Source organism: Oreochromis niloticus, linkage group LG7 (genome assembly GCF_001858045.2).
Source record: "Oreochromis niloticus isolate F11D_XX linkage group LG7, O_niloticus_UMD_NMBU, whole genome shotgun sequence".
NCBI lineage: Eukaryota > Metazoa > Chordata > Actinopteri > Cichliformes > Cichlidae > Oreochromis > Oreochromis niloticus.
Window position 1 is genome coordinate 2306957 of NC_031972.2, and position 23460 is coordinate 2330416.

General features: G+C 41.2%; 1 protein-coding gene across 2 annotated transcripts; it reads right to left on the reverse strand.

Moving 5' to 3' along the window:
• Positions 1 to 5682: 5682 nt before the first annotated feature.
• On the reverse strand, positions 5683 to 22639 carry cetp (cholesteryl ester transfer protein, plasma). Of its 2 annotated transcripts, none has more exons than XM_003439521.5 (18): positions 22457 to 22639; positions 21933 to 22223; positions 20623 to 20737; positions 20406 to 20537; positions 19425 to 19495; positions 17780 to 17867; positions 17638 to 17707; positions 17490 to 17550; positions 16309 to 16400; positions 16059 to 16158; positions 14859 to 14938; positions 13158 to 13208; positions 12916 to 13068; positions 12620 to 12687; positions 12076 to 12118; positions 11560 to 11629; positions 6235 to 6320; positions 5683 to 6142 (listed from the first exon to the last, which is right to left on the reverse strand). In XM_003439521.5, exons 2-18 carry the CDS (start codon positions 22069 to 22071, stop codon positions 6065 to 6067), a joined length of 1497 nt encoding a protein of 498 aa, XP_003439569.1. In that variant the 5' UTR covers positions 22072 to 22223; positions 22457 to 22639; the 3' UTR covers positions 5683 to 6064. The 2 variants fall into 2 exon arrangements, with proteins under 2 accessions (XP_003439569.1, XP_005449242.1); XM_005449185.4 differs by having other exon boundaries at positions 21933 to 22228.
• Positions 22640 to 23460: the final 821 nt, after the last annotated feature.

Genomic DNA, 23460 nt, shown 5'->3' on the forward strand with positions numbered 1-23460 from the left:
TTCCTTTTGTGCATAATTTTATATTATTGTTAATAATAAATTAATTAAAGCAACAAAACAACCTGAAGAGCCAGTTCGGAGCCGAAAGAGCCGGAAATCCCATCACTACTCTCAAAGGAAGTCACTCACATGTACAACACAAGTGGAGATCAAGCAATCACCGGTGTCACGTCTGCACAGCTGTTTTATACGTGACCGTGGGGCGCAGCCGGGAGTGCCTGAGTGTCTTAAAGAAGTATCCACACACCACGACCAACGGGGATCGTACCCCGTACATATGGAATATGTAACGGTGTGGAGAGATAGTCTCGATATGCTAGAGAACGTGCTGTCCAACCATACCTGCCCCTGTGTGTCAAGAATTGCAATCAAGTAGTTGTGAAAAATGGCAGTCATTCACATCACTGTGGAGGAATGTTGGCCCACTCTCCCAAGCAGAGTTTTTTTTAGTTAATTAGTTAAAAAAAAAAAGTTAAAGGAAAAAAAAGAATAAAAGCTGATTAATGAATGAGAAGTTTTTTCTTCTTTCAATTCTCATTAATCTCCTGATAACTCCTCTGATTTCTCTTTTTATAAAACTATGTAGAAAGGACATGAACCTGCTTCAAACCCAGCAGCTACTACAGTAACATAATACTTACATACTGATCCTACATGAGTATTTTTTGTATGTTGCTGTATTTGTACTTAAGTAAAATCTCTGATCAAATCTTTCACCACTTCCCACAGAGCACAGCGGTATCATTCAACTACCTCAGCTCCCCTCTGATCTGCAGCCGCTCCTTTCCCATAACACTCATTGCAGCTACGTGTAAGCTGTTGCAATTTCAAGATTATTTCACATTAAAATACTAAAGAGGAATGCCTGGAATATTGAACTTTTATAAAGTGGCTAAAAGACTCTTGCAAATACAGTGGTTACATTAGGTTCTGAATGTGTTCAGTGTAAATTCATAGTACTTGAACAAACACTGTGTAATGGACAGTGTTAAGATTCTGCCTTTGTCTGTGTTAAGCTGACCTGGAATGCTCCATGACTTATATAATACTTAAATAATCTCCTTATCTTTTTGATGGCGGGTAGATAACTTATCTCTACAAATGATTCTGTGCTTTTTATTATTCTTTGTCTAAAACTGTGCAGACTTCTGTTGTGCTCTGTATTGTTGTTTGACCACTTCGCATCACATTGAAATTCATTTTGCAAATTAAAACCTCACAAAAATACTAAAAATAGTAATTTATTTCAGATTTCAATAAAACACTGTTTCACTGAAAGCAGCAATAATTAATAGACTAATGGCTTCCATCGTCAGGTGGTCTTGATCTGTGATATTTTTTTTAAGTAGAAATATTTCAGAAACGTCTCCATCCATTTGTTACCCCACAAATTAGAACCTGAGTGCCATCACTACTGTGAATGAAATATTTGAAAACTTGTGTTTTTCTTGGTATTATTATAAAATGAAGACTAGCCGAGCCTATTAGAAGGTATGTTTCAAAAGTAAGTATATATTGTGTTCTTTACCTTTAATTCTATTTCTTCTTCTTCTTACAAGCTTTAACCCATCAGTAACCCTTCTTACAGTTAGTTTTTGTCTATTTGTTTGTGTTAAAGGTTGTAAATCTTCTTCATTTTTCTCTGTTCAAAATCCAACACATTACATTCAAATTTAATGAGATGTCTTTTTATTTGTGTGATAACGCTCCAAAGAACACTTTCATAAAGTAATAACTCTGCCAGTTAGAGCTTCCCGAGAAGTGACCTTTTGATCGCGCTTTCTAAAGAAAAAGTTATCTTACTGCTGTTAGCCTCACAAAGAAAATACTTTGTCCTAATTTCTTTTGTGCAACTATTTTTTAATGGTATGGTGTTAAACGGCGTCATCACTCAGTAGGTGTTATAAATATGAGCTCAGTTTTCACATAGGCCAGAGCATTTGTAGGAAGAAGTGAGCAGCTGCAGCTTAAAGACACCAATTCAAGATGATTGACAGAGAGGTTGCACTTGAAGCGTTGGGTGTAATCTGCAATGCAAAAGTAACTTCAGTTCAAAAACTAAGATCTGGAGCACGCAGTGTAGCTTTCCAAGGCTTGGCCAGTTCTGCAGCACCAACTCTGTCTGCAAACCAGCTCATTTCTGCGGTCTTGAGTGGCGATCAAACCTGGTAAATATGATCAATGTCACTCTTGTCAGTCATCAAAACTGAATGCAGGTTTTAACTTTATGTATTTAGTCTTTTTATTTAGTGGTATAGGCAGTGACTTAGGACCTTGAGTGTTTGTTATTTTTAAATTCAAATTTCTACATTGTTCATCGTATGCTGGATTAAATTTAATCTACCCCTAAGTGAGTCTCGATTTTTAGTCTTAATTTAAGAAAGATTAGTTTCACCCAGAGATTGTAAACCTCTATAACAGAATGCAGTCTGTTGATGATAACATGAAGAAATAGCTAATCTGCTTTGAACCTGCATCTTTTTCTGCTAACTTACAGCCCACTGTCAAGAAACAACTTTGCCAGGATTCAAAGTGTTCTCCGAGGTGGAGAGCTTTCTGAAAGCTCCCGCAGCTTGACATTTGATGAAAGGACAAGAGGGGGACAGACTTATATCATCGATGAGGATGAATTCTTTGACCGCAAGTTTGACTACGACTTCACTGGGCTGAAAGACACGGAGACCTATTACAGAGGTGGAGAGGTGTACGAACGTCCATGTGGTTGGCAACGCTTTGCCGTCAAGGTAAACACAGATGATTGACTTCAATACTACTACATTACACAGTAAAAGATCTGGGCAGTCATCATCAATATTATCAAATATATCACAGTATTCGTCAGTAATGCTAAATCAGTAACATAGTCCCTCAGTTCATCCAGTTTAGCACCAGTCGTAAAGCTCACCTCAGCGCCGGCGCCTGTGGAGAAAGGAACAGGCTTTAATAGCTTTTGCTCCTTTATTCATCAACAGTGATCAATGTTTTTGTTCTGAGTTTTGCACCTGTGCGCTCCAAACTTTGCAAAGCTTTTCCGTTTTTTAAATTCACTTTTTTATTTTATGAAAATATTTTAGGTCCTGAACAAGTATGATGGAAATGCATGGCTCGGAACCCAGTACCGGAGCACCCAGTCAGTGCCGGGGGAGTGGCCCGTGTCCTACCACGGGACGTCAAAGGAAGGTGCTGAGGGCATCATCGAAGGATTCTACAAGGTTTGATTTTATTCTTACTACTGTTAGTGCATTATTGTGTCCAATAAAACTGTGTTACAATAAACATTCTACACAATAAACGATTGTTATATGTAATGTAGCTGACATTAAACAACAAGTGAACTCCTGCCTTTGTTTAGACTACGTTATACTTTTTCAATAATATTATTATTAAAAGTCACAAAAGGAAAATATGTAGAAATGAAGATAATGATGTGGTCATAGAGTTAAAATACAGGTGATGTGAATGTTATAGTGGTGTTAAGTTTGGTATTGGTTAGCCCAGAATAAATTGTAACTGTAAATGTAAATTATGTTTCACTTTTATGTAACAGCCAGGCCCGGGTCAAGCCTACGGCAGAGGGATTTATTCCACTCCTTACATCAAAGAGGCTATCCCTTATTCCAAAACATTCACCTCCGCTCATAATGGCAAGAAGTACAGAGTGATTCTGCAGAATCGGATCAACCCAACTTATAGACAGAAACACAACAACAGTAAATACTGGCTGGTTCCCATCCCAGCTGGATTATCGGAGAAAACAGAGCAGGAGATGGTGAAACGGGCCATCCGTCCTTATGGCCTTCTGCTGAAAGAGGTCTAAAATGGAGAGAGACACATCTCAATAAAACCCCCAAATCTGACCTATAAAGTATAAAGTATTTTTTCATACTTTATACTTGTATAAGTTTACTAAAAGTAAACTCTGTTGTAGTTGCATATAAGAAAAACATGTGGGTAAAGGACTCCAAGGCTGTATGACTGCTGTCTGAAAGCTGGAATAAAAAAGCTTCACTAAAACTGCTTCTGTGAATTTCTTGCACTGAAAACATGTTTCTGTGTTCAGATGTCAGTAAAGAATATCACATTAAGTTGTGTTTTAAGAGGTGAAGCTACAGCCCAAACACATTTTTCTGCTATCAGACCAGGGGACAGGAGTTATTAATAAACTTTATAAGAGAACTCTAACCAACAAAGCACGTTACTCAGCATATGAATGTGAATGAATGGTTTTAATGAAAAATCTTGGGCATTAGATTATGACAAAATCCATACACTAGTAAAACATCCAAACTCCTGTCTGAGGTTCAGTCGTTTACGAGTGTACTTGGATCATGGTGCAGGTATTGTGTCCTTCTACAGCATCTCTCAAACAATGACTGTCCTCCAAAGCAAAACTAAACTTTACAGGTACAAAACAAACAATAAAATATATAAAACAGTTAATAACTGTGTATTTTCATCCTCATAAAATCCTCCACTCCTATTTCCAGACAGAATAACAGATTCCTGTGATTATATTTTCTTATCAGAACAGTGTCTCAAATGCCAGTGTGAAAATAAATGTGCTTGTACGCTACAGGACGCTCCAGCACAGAGCGAACACCATCCCCACAGATACAGCTGTCAGGGAAACAGAGGAACATCACATCAACAAAGCCCTGAGTAAATGTTGTTGTCCCAGCTGGGCATTTGTCAAAGCTGTGAGTGGGCGATAAGGCGTCTAGGAAAGGATCTCAAAACTAGATTATAGGTGGCAGACAGGTGTAAACCACCTCCTCTGTTCAAGGATGGTCGTTCACAGTGGACATAGATGGCTTCTTTCACTCACACTCACATCTTGTGTCAGTTGATCTTAATAAGTCACATGATCGGGTGAGGCAAGAGCTGTGTCCCAAAACCTAGGCTGCATCCTTCGGAGGACCAGGCTGTCACGGTCTACGTGGGCCGGGTCCTTTGAAGACCGAGAAGGCCGGAAGTGTGAGGCTGTGAAATGGGACGGTCTAGCCTTCAGATATGCATCACCGCTGTCTCGGCGGAGTTTAATAAACTCGGCCGTCTGCTCGCTGCTATCTAAAATATAACAGGACACTGCCGTAAATTCTCGACCGTCTCACACTTCGGTTTAATCAGTTTTCTGTTTGATGTTTATTCAGCTGTGTGAAAATCCCAGAGGAACCCACCCGATGGATTAATAAAGTTTTATCTAATCTAATCTAATAACTTTGATCTCAGCCAAACAGATTTACTCAGGAACAAATAAAACACAGGAAAAAGCCAAACAATAACATTTTAAAGTTATCCGAGTGACTTATATATCATGTTTAACCTGAGTAGCAAAAGACCGCAGGGGGTCTGAAAACGATGAAGCCGGGAGTCCGCTGGGAGTCCCATAGAGCCCTGGGTTGGTTTGGGAGTCCAATGGAGTGACCATTGAACCTCTCGGCTAGCTATCGAGCTGGTGGGTAACAGACGTCTCCGAAAACGTCGAAGCACTTTTGCAAATATGCGATACCTTGATAAACCAAGCAGATATTTGAAGTTTACACAGCTACATTCTCGCCTGAAAATATGTTAAAAGTTTATTTTGTGACCCAGGAAGAGTAATAAGAGTAATATTAAAACGCAGTAGCGGCCGCCATTGTTGGAAAGTGGAATTGGCTGGGCCGCGCTATGAATTCTGGGATATGGTGGGCCACGAAGGACACACCCGACCTGTCCTTCAAATCAGGGGAAAAGGAGAAAGCATTTGTCAGCCGGATTTGGAGGAGTCTACGAATTGGGGCAGCCTTCGTCGCGTCGCTGCGATGTAATCGGACTACAAATGCGGCCTCAGGAGGATGCAGTCTACATTTTGGGACACAACTATGGTCTCACAATAATTGTAGCAATCTTTAACTGACTGTACATCACCTGCAGAAGCCTGTTTTTACATGGTATTTAATTTTATTCAAACAACAACAAACAAAATGTTCACCGACAACTTGACAGAAGTATGTTCTAACTGACTCACATCAGTCCTAGCTGAGTTTTCAGTGTTAAACACACTCTCAGGTCGGATATTTAAAGGTTACTGCAGTGTCCTCTTGAGAAACTCAACCAGGAGGTGATGAGGGAAACCAAAATCCATCTGAATCACCACAAAGCCCTGCAGCATGAGAGTGAGGAAGAGGCAGAAGCTGTGTGAATGCAGAAATACAACACATACAGAAAGAGAAAGAGAGAAACGAGAAGACTCACGTCCCGGGGAAGCACCTCAGGGTTAAAGAGATCAAACTGGTATAATCCCTGTTTGTCCAGAAGCCTGGTTAGCTCAACTCCCAGAACTGGAACACAAACCACAAAAGCATCCTTTAGAGTGGAAATGAAAGACTAACTGTACAAAAGGCTAATTCACACCATGGATCCCTGCTCTCACAAACTGATACAGATGTAATAATAAATAATCATGGATTGGATTTACATAGCTCTTTTCGAGACACTCAAAGTGCTTTACAATTCCACTATTCATTCATACACTGGTGGAGGCAAGCTACAGTTGTAGCCACAGCTGCCTTGGGGCAGACTGACAGAAGTGAGGCCCCCTGAACCAAGGTCGCCCACAACATGTAACATGTAATACCGGCTTCACCACGCCGATGCTGTTCACAGGACAGCAAGAGCAAACGATTGGGAAAATCTTGTCGACTGTGGTTCAGGGGGTTGGGAAGCTCATCTTGTAACCGGAAAGTTGCCGGTTCGATCCTCCGCTCTCTCTGTCTTGGTCGTTGTGTCTTTGGGTAAGACACTTCACCTACTGGTGTTGGCCAGAGGGGCCGATGGCGCGATATGGCAGCCTCGCTTCTGTGAAATATAAATTATAAAATACAAAAAGCAACTATTTACAATTCTACTTGTCCATTGTACCCTCCAACACCCCCAACCCCCCCATCCCGAATTCTCCCCCTACCAGGTCCACACTAGACAAGACACCGCAGAGAGCCAGTCTCTGCCCACACACACAAAAAAATATCTCAAGACCCATACACATAACAAACATAACCAAAAAAACAAACAAAGAAAAAACCAAAACAAAAACAAACAAAAACAAAAAAGGGACCAAACAAAAGGAAAACCAAATAAATAAAGTAAAAATAAGATAAAATAAAATAAAAAAATCCAAACTTTATAATGTAGCCTCACTCAGTTCACTTCAGACTCAGGAAGTAAAGTAATGGTGTTGATCAGTAAGAGAAATGATTTCCAGATTTTGTTAAATTTCCTAATAGAACCTTTTAGAGAGAATCTAAGTTTTTCCAACTTTAAGTTAAAGAGTACATCTCTCACCCAATGATCATGAGTTGGGGGGTGGGGAAGCTTCCACTTCAACAGAATAAGCCTCCGAGCTAGTAAAGAGCCTGTTTGAGGGGGCCAGATAAGTTCAAGTTGGGAGGAATGGCAAAAATTGCAGAGGATGGGTTACGAGGGACAGTCTGGCCATATGCTTGGCTAAGTGTGTCGAATATATCCCTCCAAAATGCACTCAGTTTTGAACAAGACCAAAACATGTGGACATGGTTGGCAGGTGATAGTCCACATCTGCTACAGGCATCACTAATGGTTGGATAGATTTTAGATAATTTTGCGTTTGTATAATGTACTTTATAGACCACCTTGCACTGAATCAAAGCATGACGGGCACAAATTGAGGACGAGTGAATCAATTTCAAAGCAGAATCGCACTGCTGTTCTGGCAGGATTGTCTGTAGCTCTTCCTCCCATCTCAGCTTAGTATGAGAAATGGATTTGGGAACCAAAGTATCTAGTATTTTATACAAGGCTGATATCAGTCTGTTTTGATGAGGGTTCATCTGCAGGATGATATCCAGATTTGTTTCTGGAGGCCGATTGGGAAAGTGAGGGAACTGCGTTTTTACAAAATCTCTAACCTGAGGATAACGAAAAAAATTGGAATTAGGCAGGTCGTATTTAGATGATAGGTCAGCAAAAGATAGAAGGGTGTCCTGACTGTACAAGTCCTTAACAATCCTAAGTCCTTTATCTTTCCAACCTCTAAAGGCCGCATCAGTGTTTGAAGGTGCAAAATTGCAATTTTTTAGTAAAGGTGTTAGCAAAGACGGTCCAAGTAGCCCAAAGTATTTTCTGAACTGTCGCCAAATAGTTACCGTTTCCTTAGCTATTGGATTCTCCCCAACAAGGGTTGGAGAGAAAGGGGGTGGTGAGCTGAGTATTTATGATAATGAGTAACAGCTAGATGCAGTTTCCATTTGTACCCAGGCTGGTATAGGGGGGTCGTTGTGAACCCAATGTAAGAGTTTTTGTATGTTAGCTGCCCAATAGTAGTGTCTAAAATTGGGCAGACCAAGACCACCGTCAGTTTTAGAGGACTGAAGAATAGACTTGCGAATTCTAGCTTGTTTCCCTCCCCATATGGAATGTGACAGAATCTTTTCTAACTTGTCGAAGAATGCTTTAGAAAGAAGAATTGGGACATGTTGAAAAAGATCCAAGAATTTGGGGAGGACACTCATCTTTATCAGGTTAACTCTCCCTGCCACTGACAATGGTAGTGAAGTCCAACGGTCACAATCTTTCCCAACGTTGTCTAGTAGGGATAGAAAATTCTCCCTCATCATTTTAGGTATAGAAGAGGAAATAAAACCCCCAGATATCTAAATCCGGTTTCTGTCCACTTAAAGGGCACTATTGAGTGGGGAAGAGCTCTGGCCAGGGAGTTGAGGGGTTGCAACTCGCTTTTTTGATAATTGAGCTTATATCCTGACAGTGTACCATATTGGTCCAGTATGTTAAAAAGCACCGGGAATGAGTTTAGAGGGTCAGAAATGTACAAGAGCAAGTCGTCTGCATAAAGGGAGAGTTTGTGGGTCACACCGAACCTTGTAATGCCTTTAAATCTATCCTCTGAACGCAGCCATATTGCAAGAGGCTCGATAGCAATGGCGAATAGGAGGGGTGAAAGAGGGCACCCTTGCCTAGTGCCCCTCTCAAGTGGAAAAGGCGAAGACAAGTTGTTGTTAGTACGAATACAGGTGGATGGCGAAGAATATAGTAGCTTAACCCAGAGAATAAAGTCAACCCCCAAGCCAAACCTATCCATCACCTCATAGAGGAAGCTCCACTCGACGCGGTCGAAGGCTTTCTCCGTGTCAAGAGATACCACAACCTCTGGAATTGAGTTGCACGATGTGTGGATAATATTCAAGAGGCGTCTTGAATTGTCATATGAGTGCCTGCCGGCCATGAACCCCGTCTGATCAGAAGAGATCATTTGTGGCAGAACACGTTGTAGACTAAGTGCGAGAATGTTAGAAAGTATTTTAAAATCAATATTTAAAAGAGAAATTGGTCTGTAACTGCTGCACAATAGAGGATCCTTGTCTTTTTTCAAGATTAAACAAATAGCTTCGGACAAAGTCTTAGGTAATTGACGTTTTGAAAAGGCTTCATTATACATATCTTTCAACAATGGTGCCATAAGATCAGAATTGGCTTTATAGTATTCTGCAGAATAACCGTCAGGGCCCGGCGATTTACCTGTGTTTAAGGATTTAATGGCTTCTTGTACCTCTACTACAGTAATTGGTCCCCCTAATCCCTTCGTCAGATCTCTAGCTATTCTTAGAAAATGTATATTTTGGAGAGTTTCTTCTGATAGAGGTGGAGAGCTTGAAGTGTACAGATTGGAATAGAAACGAACAAATACTTCATTAATTCCCTCTGGGTCCGATATTATGTCGCCAGCGGCAGATTTGACCTTTGGAATTAGTTTGGAGGTTGCTTCGGCACGGGCTTGATAGCCCAGAAGTTTCCCTGCCTTATCACCGGATTCAAAAAAGCGTTGCTTTGTCTTAATTAATTGAACCATAGCTGTTGCGGTGGTGGTTAAATTGAGACTGGCTTGAACTTTCACACGTTCTGTATAGAGGTTAGGATCTGGGTTTGATGCATATCTGCCATCTAGATCTTTGATCTTATTCAATAAACTGGCCGTGTAAGATAGCTCTTTCTTCAGCTTTTTCTTTTTAAACTAATTTAGCAAAAAATTAACAAAAACTGTCTCATAGAGCTCTGGGTTGGTTTAGGTGGTTGTGGTGGTGTACTGCATGATGCTGTAGATGCAGCAGCAGCAGTGTGTCTAACAGTTGCAGTAGACACACTGGCACCTTCATTAATATCACACTCCACTCACTGTCTTTTATCTTCCCATTGCACTGATGGGTGGACAGTTCTCAGGTGCCTGTGCAGGTTGTTTGTGGAGCCGGCTCTATATGATATCCTTTTCTTGCAGACTCTACATTCTGCCTTGTATAGTCAATGAAATTGAAATGGTTCCAGATTTTGCTTCTTTTCTTGGTGTCACTCATTTTCATTACTCTACCTTTCTAATGTGATGATGTTGTCCCTGGCTCTCATTCTCTCTCTCCCTCCTGCTCTGTTCCTGTGCTACTGAGAGTGTAACTACCGCCCCTCCCCCTCTGCTCGGCAAACACAAGGCTCACGTGTGGAGTGAAGTGAAAAAAAGTGAGAGAGAGAGGGTGAGAGAAAGAAAATAAAATACGGCTCCTCGCGTCGTTTACTTCAAAGAGCCGCTTCGTTTGCGACCCACACATCACTATTAGTGTGCAGTACTGTGGTGAATTCACAGTAAAGCTCTGTGTTGGACAGGTGGACAGTAGCTGTGGTGCCCATTGTCAGATTTAGGTTACATTTAACCTGATGATGATTAGATTGATTCACTGGGGTCCAACTTGATACCAAGTGCATTCGGTCTAAAATAAAACAGAATAGAACAGAATAGCCCTTTATTGTCATTGTACATGTCCAATGGAATTATGGGTGCACAAAACCAAGTGTGCAAAAACTAAAACTAAAAACAAAGACAGTATAAACAGTGTCAGTGTAGGGAGTGGACATCGACCATGATGGCATGTGAAAGTGTTTACATCTTGGTGAATTCATCCCGCTGGTCAGCTGATGTATGTAGACTAAAAAAAATCCACTGAAGTTCACATTAGAAATCATTGTGAGTTGTGATTCTTTTCTCTATGCTGAGGCACTAGACAGATGTTAGGGTTAGCCCACCTGCTGAATCCCACTCTAACCCGTGACTGATTTTACTGTTTAGTTGTGGAGATAAAATCACGCTCCACAATGTAGCAACAGAAAATAGTTGTTTTTATAAAATTCTCCTTCACTGCATGTGTCCAACATGACAGATTGAAGCTTTCGTGACAATTAGAACTTAGATTGGAATAGCAGTTTGATTCTATTGTACTAATATTGTTACTCGAGCAAAGAAGTTACTCAGTACTTCAACTTTTTACTGGAGTATTTTTAACACAGAGATCTGTAATTCTACTTAGGTAAAGAAAGTCTATAATTTTGTCCATGCTGATCCAGCTTCACTTACAGATCTGTTTTTGAGAGCGTCATGGTGTAAAGTACTGTAGTAATGATAAAACTCATGCAGTCTTATGCATTTTAGCAAAGCTTTATAATAATGTGAAAGGCTTGAGGACGGAGCTGAGGAGCTGTGTTTCTTACCAGACAGGACTTTGGGAGTTCCAATTTTCACCACAGCTTCCTTTATGAACTCGAGTGCTTCATCATATAGCTAGAAACAAAGGGAAGGGTTACTGATATAATCTAATCAAAAAATGGAAATGTTCAGTAGGATCTGCATCAGTTTAACTGGGAACTAAATAATCTGAATGGGAAAAGAAAACTGAATTATTCACACTTACATCAGAAAACAATTCAGTAATAATGTACAATAATATATCTGTGCAGGTTGTCATACATCTAAAATAACACTTTAACGTGTGTCCTAGAAACTGAGGGAAAGTAGACAGTTAATCTGTAATGCTTTCAGGGTGAATTTATGAAAATTACTTTTTCAGCAGTGATTACATTTTTTAAAGCATAATGAAGTTTGACGTGTTGTTTGACAGCAGCCCAAAAAGTATGTAAAAGGTACAAAGTTAGCACAATCGAACCACAATATCCAAAATAAAGGAAATGGAGCAGGTTAAAAACACTTGTATTATTCTGACTACATACCTGCTGATCCTGTAACGGCAGCTCAGCTCTGAATACTGAGATCCTAAAATGAAAGAGGATCACGATCACACACCAGGCGTAGAAGGACAGTTTTCGAGACAACAGAGAAACTGACCAAAATTACACCTGCAAATAAGTTTTATATCAGATATCAGAGTCTAACACTTATGGCCATACAGTTAGGTGAAAACAGTAGAACAATTTAAAGGGCTCGAACCTGCTGTTAACAGCTTAGTGTCAGACAGCACAGCAACTCACTAAGATCAACACTTTTGCCTTTAAACTAAATTCTGAACTAGTTTGTTTTGATACCAAGATCACTAACTTGGTATTGGGGTCATTGTATAAAACGCAGTGTGTTACACATACAACCACATTACACTGTCTCAGTAATCACTTAGCAAAAACTAAAAAACACCTCACACACGAGCTCCTCTGTATACCAAAGTATTCTAGAGCCAAATGTTAGGCCACAGCTAATGCTGGGACCAAACTGGGTCATCAGTCAAGGTGTTCAAAAATATAAGTCAGGTATCAGTCTTACTCTGTTGGATGACCTTGCAGGAGGACTTTCTTGTTAACATAGGAAGTTGTGATATCTACGGCCATGCTCTACACATCAAAGACAAAGAATACAAAGATCAAACACAAAGAAGCCTTTGTAATCCACAGTTTTCTTATTCACTGCACGGTCTGACAGACACAATGTGGTTATGTTTTCACTTTTAAACACCTTTCAGAGACTTACTATTGAGAATTAGATGTGTTTCTCAGTTTGTCTCCGTATAGGAAAAGGCAGCTAGTAACTCTAAAGTATGTTCTGTCACTGTGAAAAAGTACCGTCTGAAAGAAGAGTACTGGTGTGCCTTGACTCTCACAGTGGAGCTGTCCAGATGCCTGCACCCAAATTGTCGTTCCCAAGATGGAACTGTTCAGATATGGAACCGATGAACTCCACAGTCTTAACTCTGGGGAAGCTGAATCCAACAGACACTGAACACAAAAACACAAAATGTTTTACGTCCTATCTAAGAAAGTATATATTATATGCACACGTGTTGCAAGGCAGCTTTCATTCCTACCTTCCTAATAAACTCAGGCATGGCAGTAGAGAGGTTTGTCCTGAGGAGCGTCTGAAATTATATTCAAGATTCAAGCATGTACAGTGGTGTGAAAACGTGTTTGCCCCTTCCTGATTTCATATTTTTCTATGTTTGTTGCACTTAAATGTTTCAGATGATCAAACAAAATTTAAAAATTAGATAAAAATTACACAAGCAAACACAAAATGCAGTTTCTAAATGAAGGTGTTTATTATTAAGGGGTAAAAAAGTCTTCCTCCAATAGGACCTGCCTGACAAAGTTGCGTAGACCAAGATGAAAACCCGACCTGAGCAAAGGAACATAAAGGCTTATCTCAGTTTTGCCGGAAAACATCTTGATAATCCCCAAGATTCTTGGGAAAACACTCTGTGGACTGATCAGACAAATGTGAAAATTTTTGGAAGGTGTGTGTCCCGTTACATCTGGCATAAAGGTAACACAGTATTTCAGAAAAGGAACATCATACCAACGGTAAAACATGGTGGTGGTAGTGTGATGGTCTGGGGGTTTTCTGCTGCCCCTGGACCTGGAAGACTTGCTGTGGTAAATGAAACCACCAATTCTGCTGTCTACCAAAACATCCTAAAGGACAAGGTCTGGCCATCTGTTCGTTACTTGGGTTCTGCAGCAGGACAATGATCAAAAAACAGCAGCAAGTCCACCTCTGAATGCTTCAGACAAGAAAGTAAACAGGAGTGACATTTGTAGGGTTATTGAAGTTGGGCTAGCTACTATGTATTACGTTAAGTTTCAATAATGAGGTGTTACGTGGCGGCTAGCTACACAGCTATGGTTAGCATGATTAGCAGAGTGAAGCTGGAGGATGAACACTAACTTTTTTCCACTTAATAAAAGTTAACGTGAGGGTTCCCGATGGTTAGGGACAAATGCAATCGCATGGCAGGATGCTGTAAACGGACCAAACTTCAGTCAGGAGAACAACTGCAATATAAGGTTAGTCATTAATATACTGCTGCATGGGCTGGGCTGTAGTTACATTGCAAGGTTTTAAAAACTGAGCTTTAAAATGAACAGTGGTAATAAAAACTGAGAGAGGCCGACAGGGATCACTGACGTTTTTAGGGGCTTGTTCAGATTAAATAGAACAAGATACAAAACATTAAAACATGTTAAAGACCAAACAGCCTTAATAAACGCAGAATAGTTTGTTCATATGTCATCACTTAAAGATTGGATATCTCACCGGCTGTGAAAGTTTTAATGCAGTACAGTAGTTATTATCATCACTTGTCACATCCTGTTTATGACAGTTAAATAACATTCATATAAGAAATTAAATTTTCTTGTGTAAACTGTATGTGGTGTTAAATAGATGTATACTACTGTACTTTAATGTCGGTCATAAGGGTGGTATTTTTGAAAACCCTCCAATGTTCCTGAATTACAAAAAATTCTGCAAAGATGAGTGGGACAACATTTCTCCACAGCTGTAAAAGACTCAATGACAGTTATCGCAAACGCTTGATTGCAGTTGTTGCAGCTAAGCGTGGCCCAACCAATTAGTAGGTGTAGGGGGCAATCACTTTTCCACACAGGGCCATGTAGGTAGGTTGGGATCCCCCCCCCCTCAAATAATAAACACCTTCATGTAGAAAGTGCATTTTGTGTTCACCTGTGTTATCTTTGTCTAATGTTTGATGTCATGCTGAAGTACTTACAGTGAGCTCTTCTCCAGAGACATTGAGCTGAAAGCGGCCATCTTGGTGAGCTGCTTTGAGCATCGGGTTTAAGAACTGGTCTGCAGTCAAAACACCATTTGCATTAATAGCTTTCCACGTACAAATAAACGTCTTTCAATACATTTAAATAAAATTGGTTTTCCAATTTCCAATTCCAGTCTTGTGTGGTGATTTGAACTCTAGCTTCAGTTTCCTGCTCTTGGCTGACTAGATGTGACACTTGGTGTGGTCTTCTGCTGTGTTTATAGTTCAGAGATGCTCTTCTGCATACATTGGTTGTAACGAAGAGTTATTTCAGTTTCTGCTGCCTTGAATCAATCTGGCCATTCTTCTCTTCTCTCTGGATATTTTCTGAACCTAGAGATGTTTGTGTGGGAAAATCCCAGCAGATCAGCAGCTTCTGAAATACTCAGGCAATTCGTCTGGCTCCAAAAATCACACCACGTTTACAGTCACTCAAGTTCTTAAGCTCATTCTGAAGCTCAGATTGAACTCCAGCAGGTTGTCTTGAGCATATCTATGTGTTAACCAACATATATATTGTTTTTCTTATGTTCCTTTCTTTTGTGGCAGACTTCCAAAGCTAAGGATGAATCTGAAACTTGTAAAGCCCCAACAAGTGGATAATCCAATATTAACCACGAGTTAGCAGTTCGTCTTGTAATTGGAAGGTTGCTGGTTCGAGCCTCGGCTCCGACAGTCTTGGTCATTGTGTCCTTGGGTAAGACACTTCACCCGTTGCCTACTGGTGGTGGTCAGAGGGCCCTGTGGCGCCAGTGTCCGGCAGCCTCGCCTTTGTCAGTGCGCCCCAGGGCAGCTGTGGCTACAATGTAGCTTGCCCTTACCAGTGTGTGAATGGATGGATGACTGAATGTAGTGTAAAGCGCTTTGGGGTCCATAGAGACTAAGTAAAGCGCTATACAAATAGAGGCCATTTATCATTTTAACGATGACTTGGCAACAGTGGGGAGGAAGAAATCCCTTTTAACAACCTCCAGGAGGACCGAGCTAAGGGAGGGCCACCCCTCTGCTGTGACCGGCGGGGGTGAGGGTATAGAAAAGACAGAAAAGTGGAGCGTGGTCATTGCCTTCTATAGTACCTGGTGGAATTTCACTTCACAAAGGTGTAAATTACCTGAAAACAAAATCCAAAAGATAAACAGAGTGTCTACTGCTAACCTGAAATCCAAAAGTAGATCATCCTGTCTTCGGTCAGCTGACTGGGATGGAAAACTGATTCATTGATGACAGCAATCTTGTTGTTGTATTTGGTCAGTCCCTGGAAGAAGTGGAGCCCCACAGTGACCAACGAGATCATTATTAGACCCCTACATGTCCTCCAGTACTGAAGAATTACTGCAGATTACACCATTTAAAGGAGATCCAGCACTGCTGTGTATTAAATTATGTATCTAAAGCTATCATTTACCTTGTGGTATGATTCGATGTAGTTTGCTGTGATGACAGGAGCAGCAGTGATACCGATGTCCACGCTGATGTCTCCATCAGTGAGGAACTGCTCTGTAATGTTCAGAACATGGATAAAATAGAAAACTTCAAAAAATGGTCGATCACATTAAAGGCCAAAGAACTGATTTCTCTGGTATCTCACTGAAACAATCATATGTTCTTCCTTTGAAGTGTTGCTGGCATGCCTGCACGCATTTAGTTTGCACTAGAACTTTATAGGAAACTGTGGAAAGCGTAGCATTTTTCCCACTTTCTGCTGTTTTGAATAGGTTATGATCATTTAAAGAAGTCTATTCTTCTTGGCATGTGTGATCAGGGACAACAGGAAGAAGTTGTTGAGAAGTTGAGCAATGACTCGCTGCCACTGAGAAATAAAATAAGCCATAACATGAAAACTGACGCTGTACAAAATCAAGATACAGCTGCTTCATTGTCTTAAATATCTGTTCAAAACCCAGTGAAATCAAATTTTTGAAGAATTCTAGAGCAAAATATCCATTTAAGCTTCAAAGAGTTTGTCTTCCTGTCTTATTTTAATGTGCACTCCCTTAGCGTTGATTTCAAACAGATAAAAAAGGAGGCAGGCAGAGTGACTGACTCTACAGGACTAATTACTCACTCCACTACCCCGTCTGTCTGTTTAGTCAGAAGGTTAAGACCACAGTCTTCAGTGACCAGGGCAGTAGATAACATTTGTATGCAGTCTGTTTCAGACTTTTACATCCAGACTGCCCTCAATGATCTGTAGTCCAACATGTCCTGGAAAACTGTCAGTTTATGACGAGTTGGAAGCGACAAATGATACAAAGAAACGACAAACATAGCAGGAGCCGGGCTTTTCTGAGGAGTTCTACAGTGACCTATGCTGACCTTAATCGAACAAGAACATCGATGCGAAGAGCTGAAAACCTCAAAATCAAAAGACCGGCCGCAGGAGTACCGTGCAACTCAAAAACCCGCCGAGAAGTGAAAGAGTCACATTATGTTTTAGCATTTCTATTAAATATGTACTAAGACATCATTTGAAGGAGATTATTTGTTACCAATAATTTCGCCAAGTTTGCACAGAAACAGACGCTTAAGGAAAGTAAAGTGATTTTAATGCTAGATTTCAAACTCTTCCTTCAGGTCTTCGCGTACCTGCCGTGTCCTGTATGAAGTCAGCCAGTATATTTGCCGCCTTGTTGATCTCCTTACAGATCTGTATTTGAGAAGACAACTGTCACTGCTTTATTCTTCTCAAAAATCATTGTTGTGCACATCATAGGTCTGTCTCTGTCGCCCTCACCTGTCCCTTGATGACCAGCTTGACAGTAAGCGTGATGAAGTCGGTGAAGAGCTTCTTCAGCCAGTTCGGCCTGACCACAAAAATGTTAACAGTCAGACACTGAAATTGATGCAGATGCTTCATTCACAGTTCTGTTACTTACTCTTTGTCTCCCTGCAGGTGCAGACGCAGCTTGTGAAAGTTCAAGTAACAGTCTGTTGTGTCTGCTGCTACCTTTCCATCACCGCAGTCTGACGGGGACACACAGGTGACAGAGGATAGCTAGTCAGCACGTGTTTATATGATGCTTCATTGTGTTTCAGCTGGAATAAAAGAGAATGTCACACGATACACTAGCAGCCACGTTTTAAGGTGGTGGAGGATATAATGACATCAAACTAAAATGATACTAATAACAGTTTGAAAATCTTGAATAAATACAGATGTAAAGTATTAATGGAAAACAAACAAACTCATTTAGCAGTGAAATTTCCCAACAACACATGAACTTTGGAAAACTTTCTGCAGAATCAGGGTGGGACATTCCCACATGTAGAACGTTAAACGGCTGTAAATATTTTGTGTGGTTAAGGCCGACAAGCTGCAACACAAACGACACACGTTAAATCCCTGCAGCAGCGCAGATAGACTGGGTTTGTACACAATTAACCTCTTCAAAAAAATAACTAAAACTTTCACCACCAGGGGGCAGCCTTTTGCTAGATTTTTAATTTTAGTGTAGCTGTCCAAGATACCAGTCTGCTGTGCCTTCATGGGTTTCTTCCTATACTAAAGGCACACATGTTTGTTTAAGTGGAAATAATATTACACATTATAAAGTAGACCCTGCTTGTGTCAGACTGGATCTCCTTTCACCATCAGAACTGCCAGTACCTTCAAAAAGGTACTGGAAACGTTCACTTGGTCCATACGGACAGTTACTGCACATCCAAGATCTCCCATCCCACCACATCCCGAAGGTGCTCTTCAGGACTGAGATCAGGTGACCGTGGAGGCCGTTTGAGTAGAGTGAAGTCATCATCATGTTTATTAAGAAACCAGTGTGAGATTATTTCAGCTTTGTGATGTGACATGGTGTGTTTTCCTTCTGGAAGCAGGCGTCAGAAGATGACTGCACTGTGATGGGGACGGTCAGCAGGAACACTCAGGTAACAATGCTCAGTGAGGCCCAACACATGCCATTACAGCAACAGCACCACAAACCTGAATCACTGATGCAAGGCAGGATGGATCCACGTGGTTTATGGCAAATTCTGACACTGACATCTGAATGTTGCAGGAGAAATGGAGGTTCCAGTCTTCTGTTGTCTAGTTTAGGTGAGCCTGTATGAACTGTCACCTCAGTTTCCTGTTCTTAGCTGACAGGAAGGCATCCAGTGTGGTCTTCTGCTGCTGTAGCACATCTGCTTCAGGTTCAGAGAGGCTCTTCTGCACAGCTTGGTTGTAACAAGTGGTTAGAACTTGTTACAACTGCTGCCTTCCTGTCAGTTCAAAGCAGGCTCGCCATTCTCCTCTGACCTCCCATTATGCCATTTTTTTTTGTTTTACTAAACCTTAACAATCCATTGAATTTTATGTGATCATTGTATGTTTTTATATTCAGCCCTGATAATTTCTTAAAGCCTTGAATACATAAAAATTAATGGAGCTAAAACATAAAGCATCAAAAAATGGAAAAAACTACCAAGATGAATGTGGAACAAAACATAAACCTAACCCAGGAATGGTGACTGCTGATGGGGGTGGCTTGTTGAGAGGTCAAACAAACTGGTACATGATGTACTTACAAAGTTTGGGGTTGATTCCAAGATCAATCTGAGAGTCAATCTCAAAGTCAACTGAATGTCCGAAGTTAACGCTAAAGAAAAAGAAAAATACGAATGAGAGTAAGGTCAAAGATCACAGGAAACAGGAGGGATTACTAATCCTCACCGCCTGAGAATTAGTAATCACCCAGTCGCTGAAAATAATGTAATTCAACTAAAAAATGTTTAAAAACACCCACAAAATGCACAAAAGTCCATCTATCTATCTATGCTAAAAACAAAGTATTAGTGCAGTGGTTTTGCAAAGGTTAACTATAAGTTTTTCCCATCAGACTCAAACTGCAGCAATCAAACAAACAACAAAGCTATCCTAGCTCGTCAGCCATGTTGCTGCTATTTGACATTTATTTAAACTCTGTGTCAAGGTTTAAAATACAACTGCTGTGATCGCATTAATGAGAAATAATAATTGATTCCAAAGTGAAGACTCATTCACTCAAATTAAATTGGAAGTTTTGGGCGTGTTGGAGTATGAAGAGCATTAGCATCAAAGAAAGTCAGTCTCCATAGAGACCCATGTTAAAACTTCAGCAATGAAACTATAACCTGTTTTGAGCCCACTACAAAACCAGGGCTGCTCTCTAATGCAAACGTGGATTTGGATTTTTTATGGTTTAAATTAGCAGTGTTGCTTCTCTGATCTTGTTTTAAAGGTAACATGTTTCAGGAAATTGTACAGCTTGTGGCTAAACTACAACCAAACACAACTGCCACCTGACAGTAGCATCACTGAGTCCAGTATCCACACTTCTCATCAGACCTACCTAAATGGTTGTGACAGACAAACAGTAACATGATTCAGCGAGGTAATGTGCAGTAGTCTCTAAGAATCTGTAGATCAGATCATATGGGGTGTGTGTGTGTGTGTGTGTGCACCTGTGGCTACCACACTGTAAAAAGTGACGTATGTGAAGCGTGCCACTGTCGGTCACACATACTCACAGCCAGCTGCCGTATCCATACTGGATGGTGCCCTTGAACACTGCAGACACATTGCTTATCTCCATGGCGATGCCTTCACCTGGATGCAGCTCAAAAGCGCTCTGACCAATCGACAGGTTGTGAATCTCCAAACTGGACGGTGAAGAATGGACACGCTTTTTAACCATGGGTGTCACATATATGTTTATAGTGTGTATGTATGTGTGTGTCTACTCACTTGTCCAGGCCGTACATGACCTTTCCAATGAAGAGCAGGGACTTCTCCCCCTTCATGCTCGGGTATCGGGCGTGTTGAAAAGCAGCCTCGATCACTTTAGTGGTTTTCTCATTCACTGCAAAGATAAAAGCACGTGTGCTGATAGGTTTGTAGCATAAACCTATTCGCTGAAACGTTCAGGACAATTTGCTACACAGCAAAAACAAGACACAAGCAGGCAAAGTTCTTTGTGTTACTCATGCATGAGGAGGCCTGCCTGGAGCCAAGTGTCGTTCCACCCACTTGACCTCCGTCAGACTCTCAGCCAGGTTCCCCATAGCACTCCTTTTATTGTGGTTACATGAATATGCATAGGGTCATTAACATATAACATCTTACATAGGTATACATGTGAACAAAGAATACCCTGTGTGTGTGTGTGTGTGTGTGTGTGTGTGTGTATATATGTGTGGGGTCAAGATGTGACCCCGTGAAGACTCCCCAAAGCTGGTGCCAGGAGTCTAGCGGTACATCTAAACAAAAGGCTCTTACACTCAAACAGATATACGTGTGTTTGCTATACCATTTATCAGCAAGAGAAGATACGACCTCTCCTAGGAGGTGTGTGATCTATGCCAGAACACTCTGAAGAGGAGTGAACGCACTCCCCTCTTCATGCTACACAGAGTTGTTACAGACCTCCTAGGATGAGACATTCTTTCAATATGCCATCAACTATATACTTCTAAACACAAATGATTACATGTTTCTCAATACAAATGACAATAACAAAATATAAACCCATCATGTGCTCTAAAACAAAGGGTTGTGATCTGTGGTGACCTAATCTGACAGATGAGCCAACATGAATACATCCCATTAAGTAAAACCTTCAGAACTGGGTGACAGAAAATCTCATTTTACATTTAAATGTTTTAATCTTTTTGTTTTGTTAGCACCAAATTGCAATAATCACATGAATGAACTTCATAATATCTGTTAAGACCCTAAAACATCAGTGAGGAGAAAAGAAACTTTAACACAACACAACCAGACTGAGGTTTGTGGCAGATAGATGTCACGTGCACTTCACGTGATGACCAAGAACTGAATAACATTCATGTTAAAGCTGAGAAAGTTTGCTGCTGCTGCTATTTCACTGCAAACAGGGAAACCGGGAAACTTCACTGAATGTATGTGTTTGAATAAAATCGTAACTCTGTTCCTGCTCTTTGGTTCCATAAAGTCGCTGCTTGAGTGGATGATTCAATAAAATCAATAAATGGAGTCAGATAAATTCCAGGAAAAAAAAGCATCCAAATGAGACTCACACACGACAGCAGCGGGGTAGGTGAGCCGGCACACAGCTCCGGTGAATCTGTAGGCTGAAGCGGGGTCCTGCAGGCAGCAGTGGGATGTCCCGAACCAGGACAGCAAAGACAGCAGCAGCAGCGGGACTTTGCTGGGCATCGTGCACGAGGTGGTTTTCCCTCTCTGAGAACTGGCTGAGGTGTCTAACCCTGTGGACGGTTCTGTCGGAGCACAGCAGGCGAATCCTGGTTCCCTCGGTTCTGGCTTTACTAACGGATCATCGGGAACATGGAAAACTGTGCTGCTGATATCTGTGCTGACAGAGAAAGACAAGTCGTGTGCTTCAGACTTGTTGAAAGGACAAACACTGACTCAGGTCTGTCCCCCTTAAAGTAAACTGATCAAAGTCCAACCTGTCCTATCACCTCAGGTATGAGCACAGACTCTGGAGTTTTGAACTCTTCAGCAGGACAAAGAATGCATCCCTTTCTTTTCAAACTGTGACATAACAAGAAGCAGAAGGCAACACTGCCTGCATACATACCCCACAAAGACGCCTTAAAAGTGAGCAAAAGGACACGGAGCCTCTGAAAATGATTCCAGCCTTTCCTCCTCTCATCAGGGGACTAACATTCAGGGCCAGCGTTCCTGAATAAATGCAGGGTCACAATGAAACAGGAGCTCCCTGTAAGAGGAGACGAAAGGGGAGGTACAGCTGACGGGGCCTGGACGTAACAACAAAGGGGGCACTGATCTAGTTGGGGCCTTTAACAGGAATCAATAAGTGTGGGTGTTTTATGTGCGGTGACATCAGCTGACTTTATTGATTGGTTCTTCCACTCTAAAAACACGAGTCTGAGACAGAAACGAGAGGCTGTGGGAGGCACAAGTTCACCAAACCTGGACAAAGGTAGCCCGCTCTCAGCTTCTGCAGATAATTGGACAATGATCTGGTGACATGAAACCAAGTGTCAAAGCAACATCTACATGAATGCCAGCACCAGACCATCGCACTGCCTCCACCCATGGTGTGTCCTGCTCCCATCTCTTCCCTGCATGAATGAAGAAACATCACTCATCAGTCCACATCACCGTATCCGAGTTATCTCATCAGGTAACTTTCTGTGCTTGTGCTATCAGCACATGAACATGAAGAGCTTACTGCATGAGGATCCAGCGTGGCTGTCTGTTTGTAGCTACCTGTCCTGCACAGCCGAACTCCAGCATCCAGGTGGATCAGCTACCTCCTTGCTGTGGTAATGTGTCAGCTCCTACACTTTACCTGTTTAGATTGAGGGAGGAAGCTGGAGCAGAAACCTCTGGAGGCAGCGCTATAACATGCATTTTCTGGACACTTATTATCAGGTTAATCAGCAACAATAACATCATCTGGAAAAAGAAGACTGCCACCTGGTGGTGAAAGGTTTAACATTGCTTGCTTTGCACTATCTAAATAATTTTTTCTGACTTATTCTAGTGCAATAACCTGTATTTGTATCTGATTACATTTTAATTTCGAAGGAAATACACTAAAATTCCATTTAATAA

Bases quoted from the DNA above. Each gene is read 5' to 3' on its own strand.
- cetp (XM_003439521.5), bottom strand. From the start codon at position 22,071: ATGCCCAGCAAAGTCCCGCTGCTGCTGCTGTCTTTGCTGTCCTGGTTC. The intron at 20,538-20,622 runs GTGAGTAGACAC...TTCACCGTCCAG, and splicing joins GTCATGTACGGCCTGGACAA to TTTGGAGATTCACAACCTGT. The intron at 16,401-17,489 runs GTACGCGAAGAC...TGAACATTACAG, and splicing joins CTTCATACAGGACACGGCAG to AGCAGTTCCTCACTGATGGA.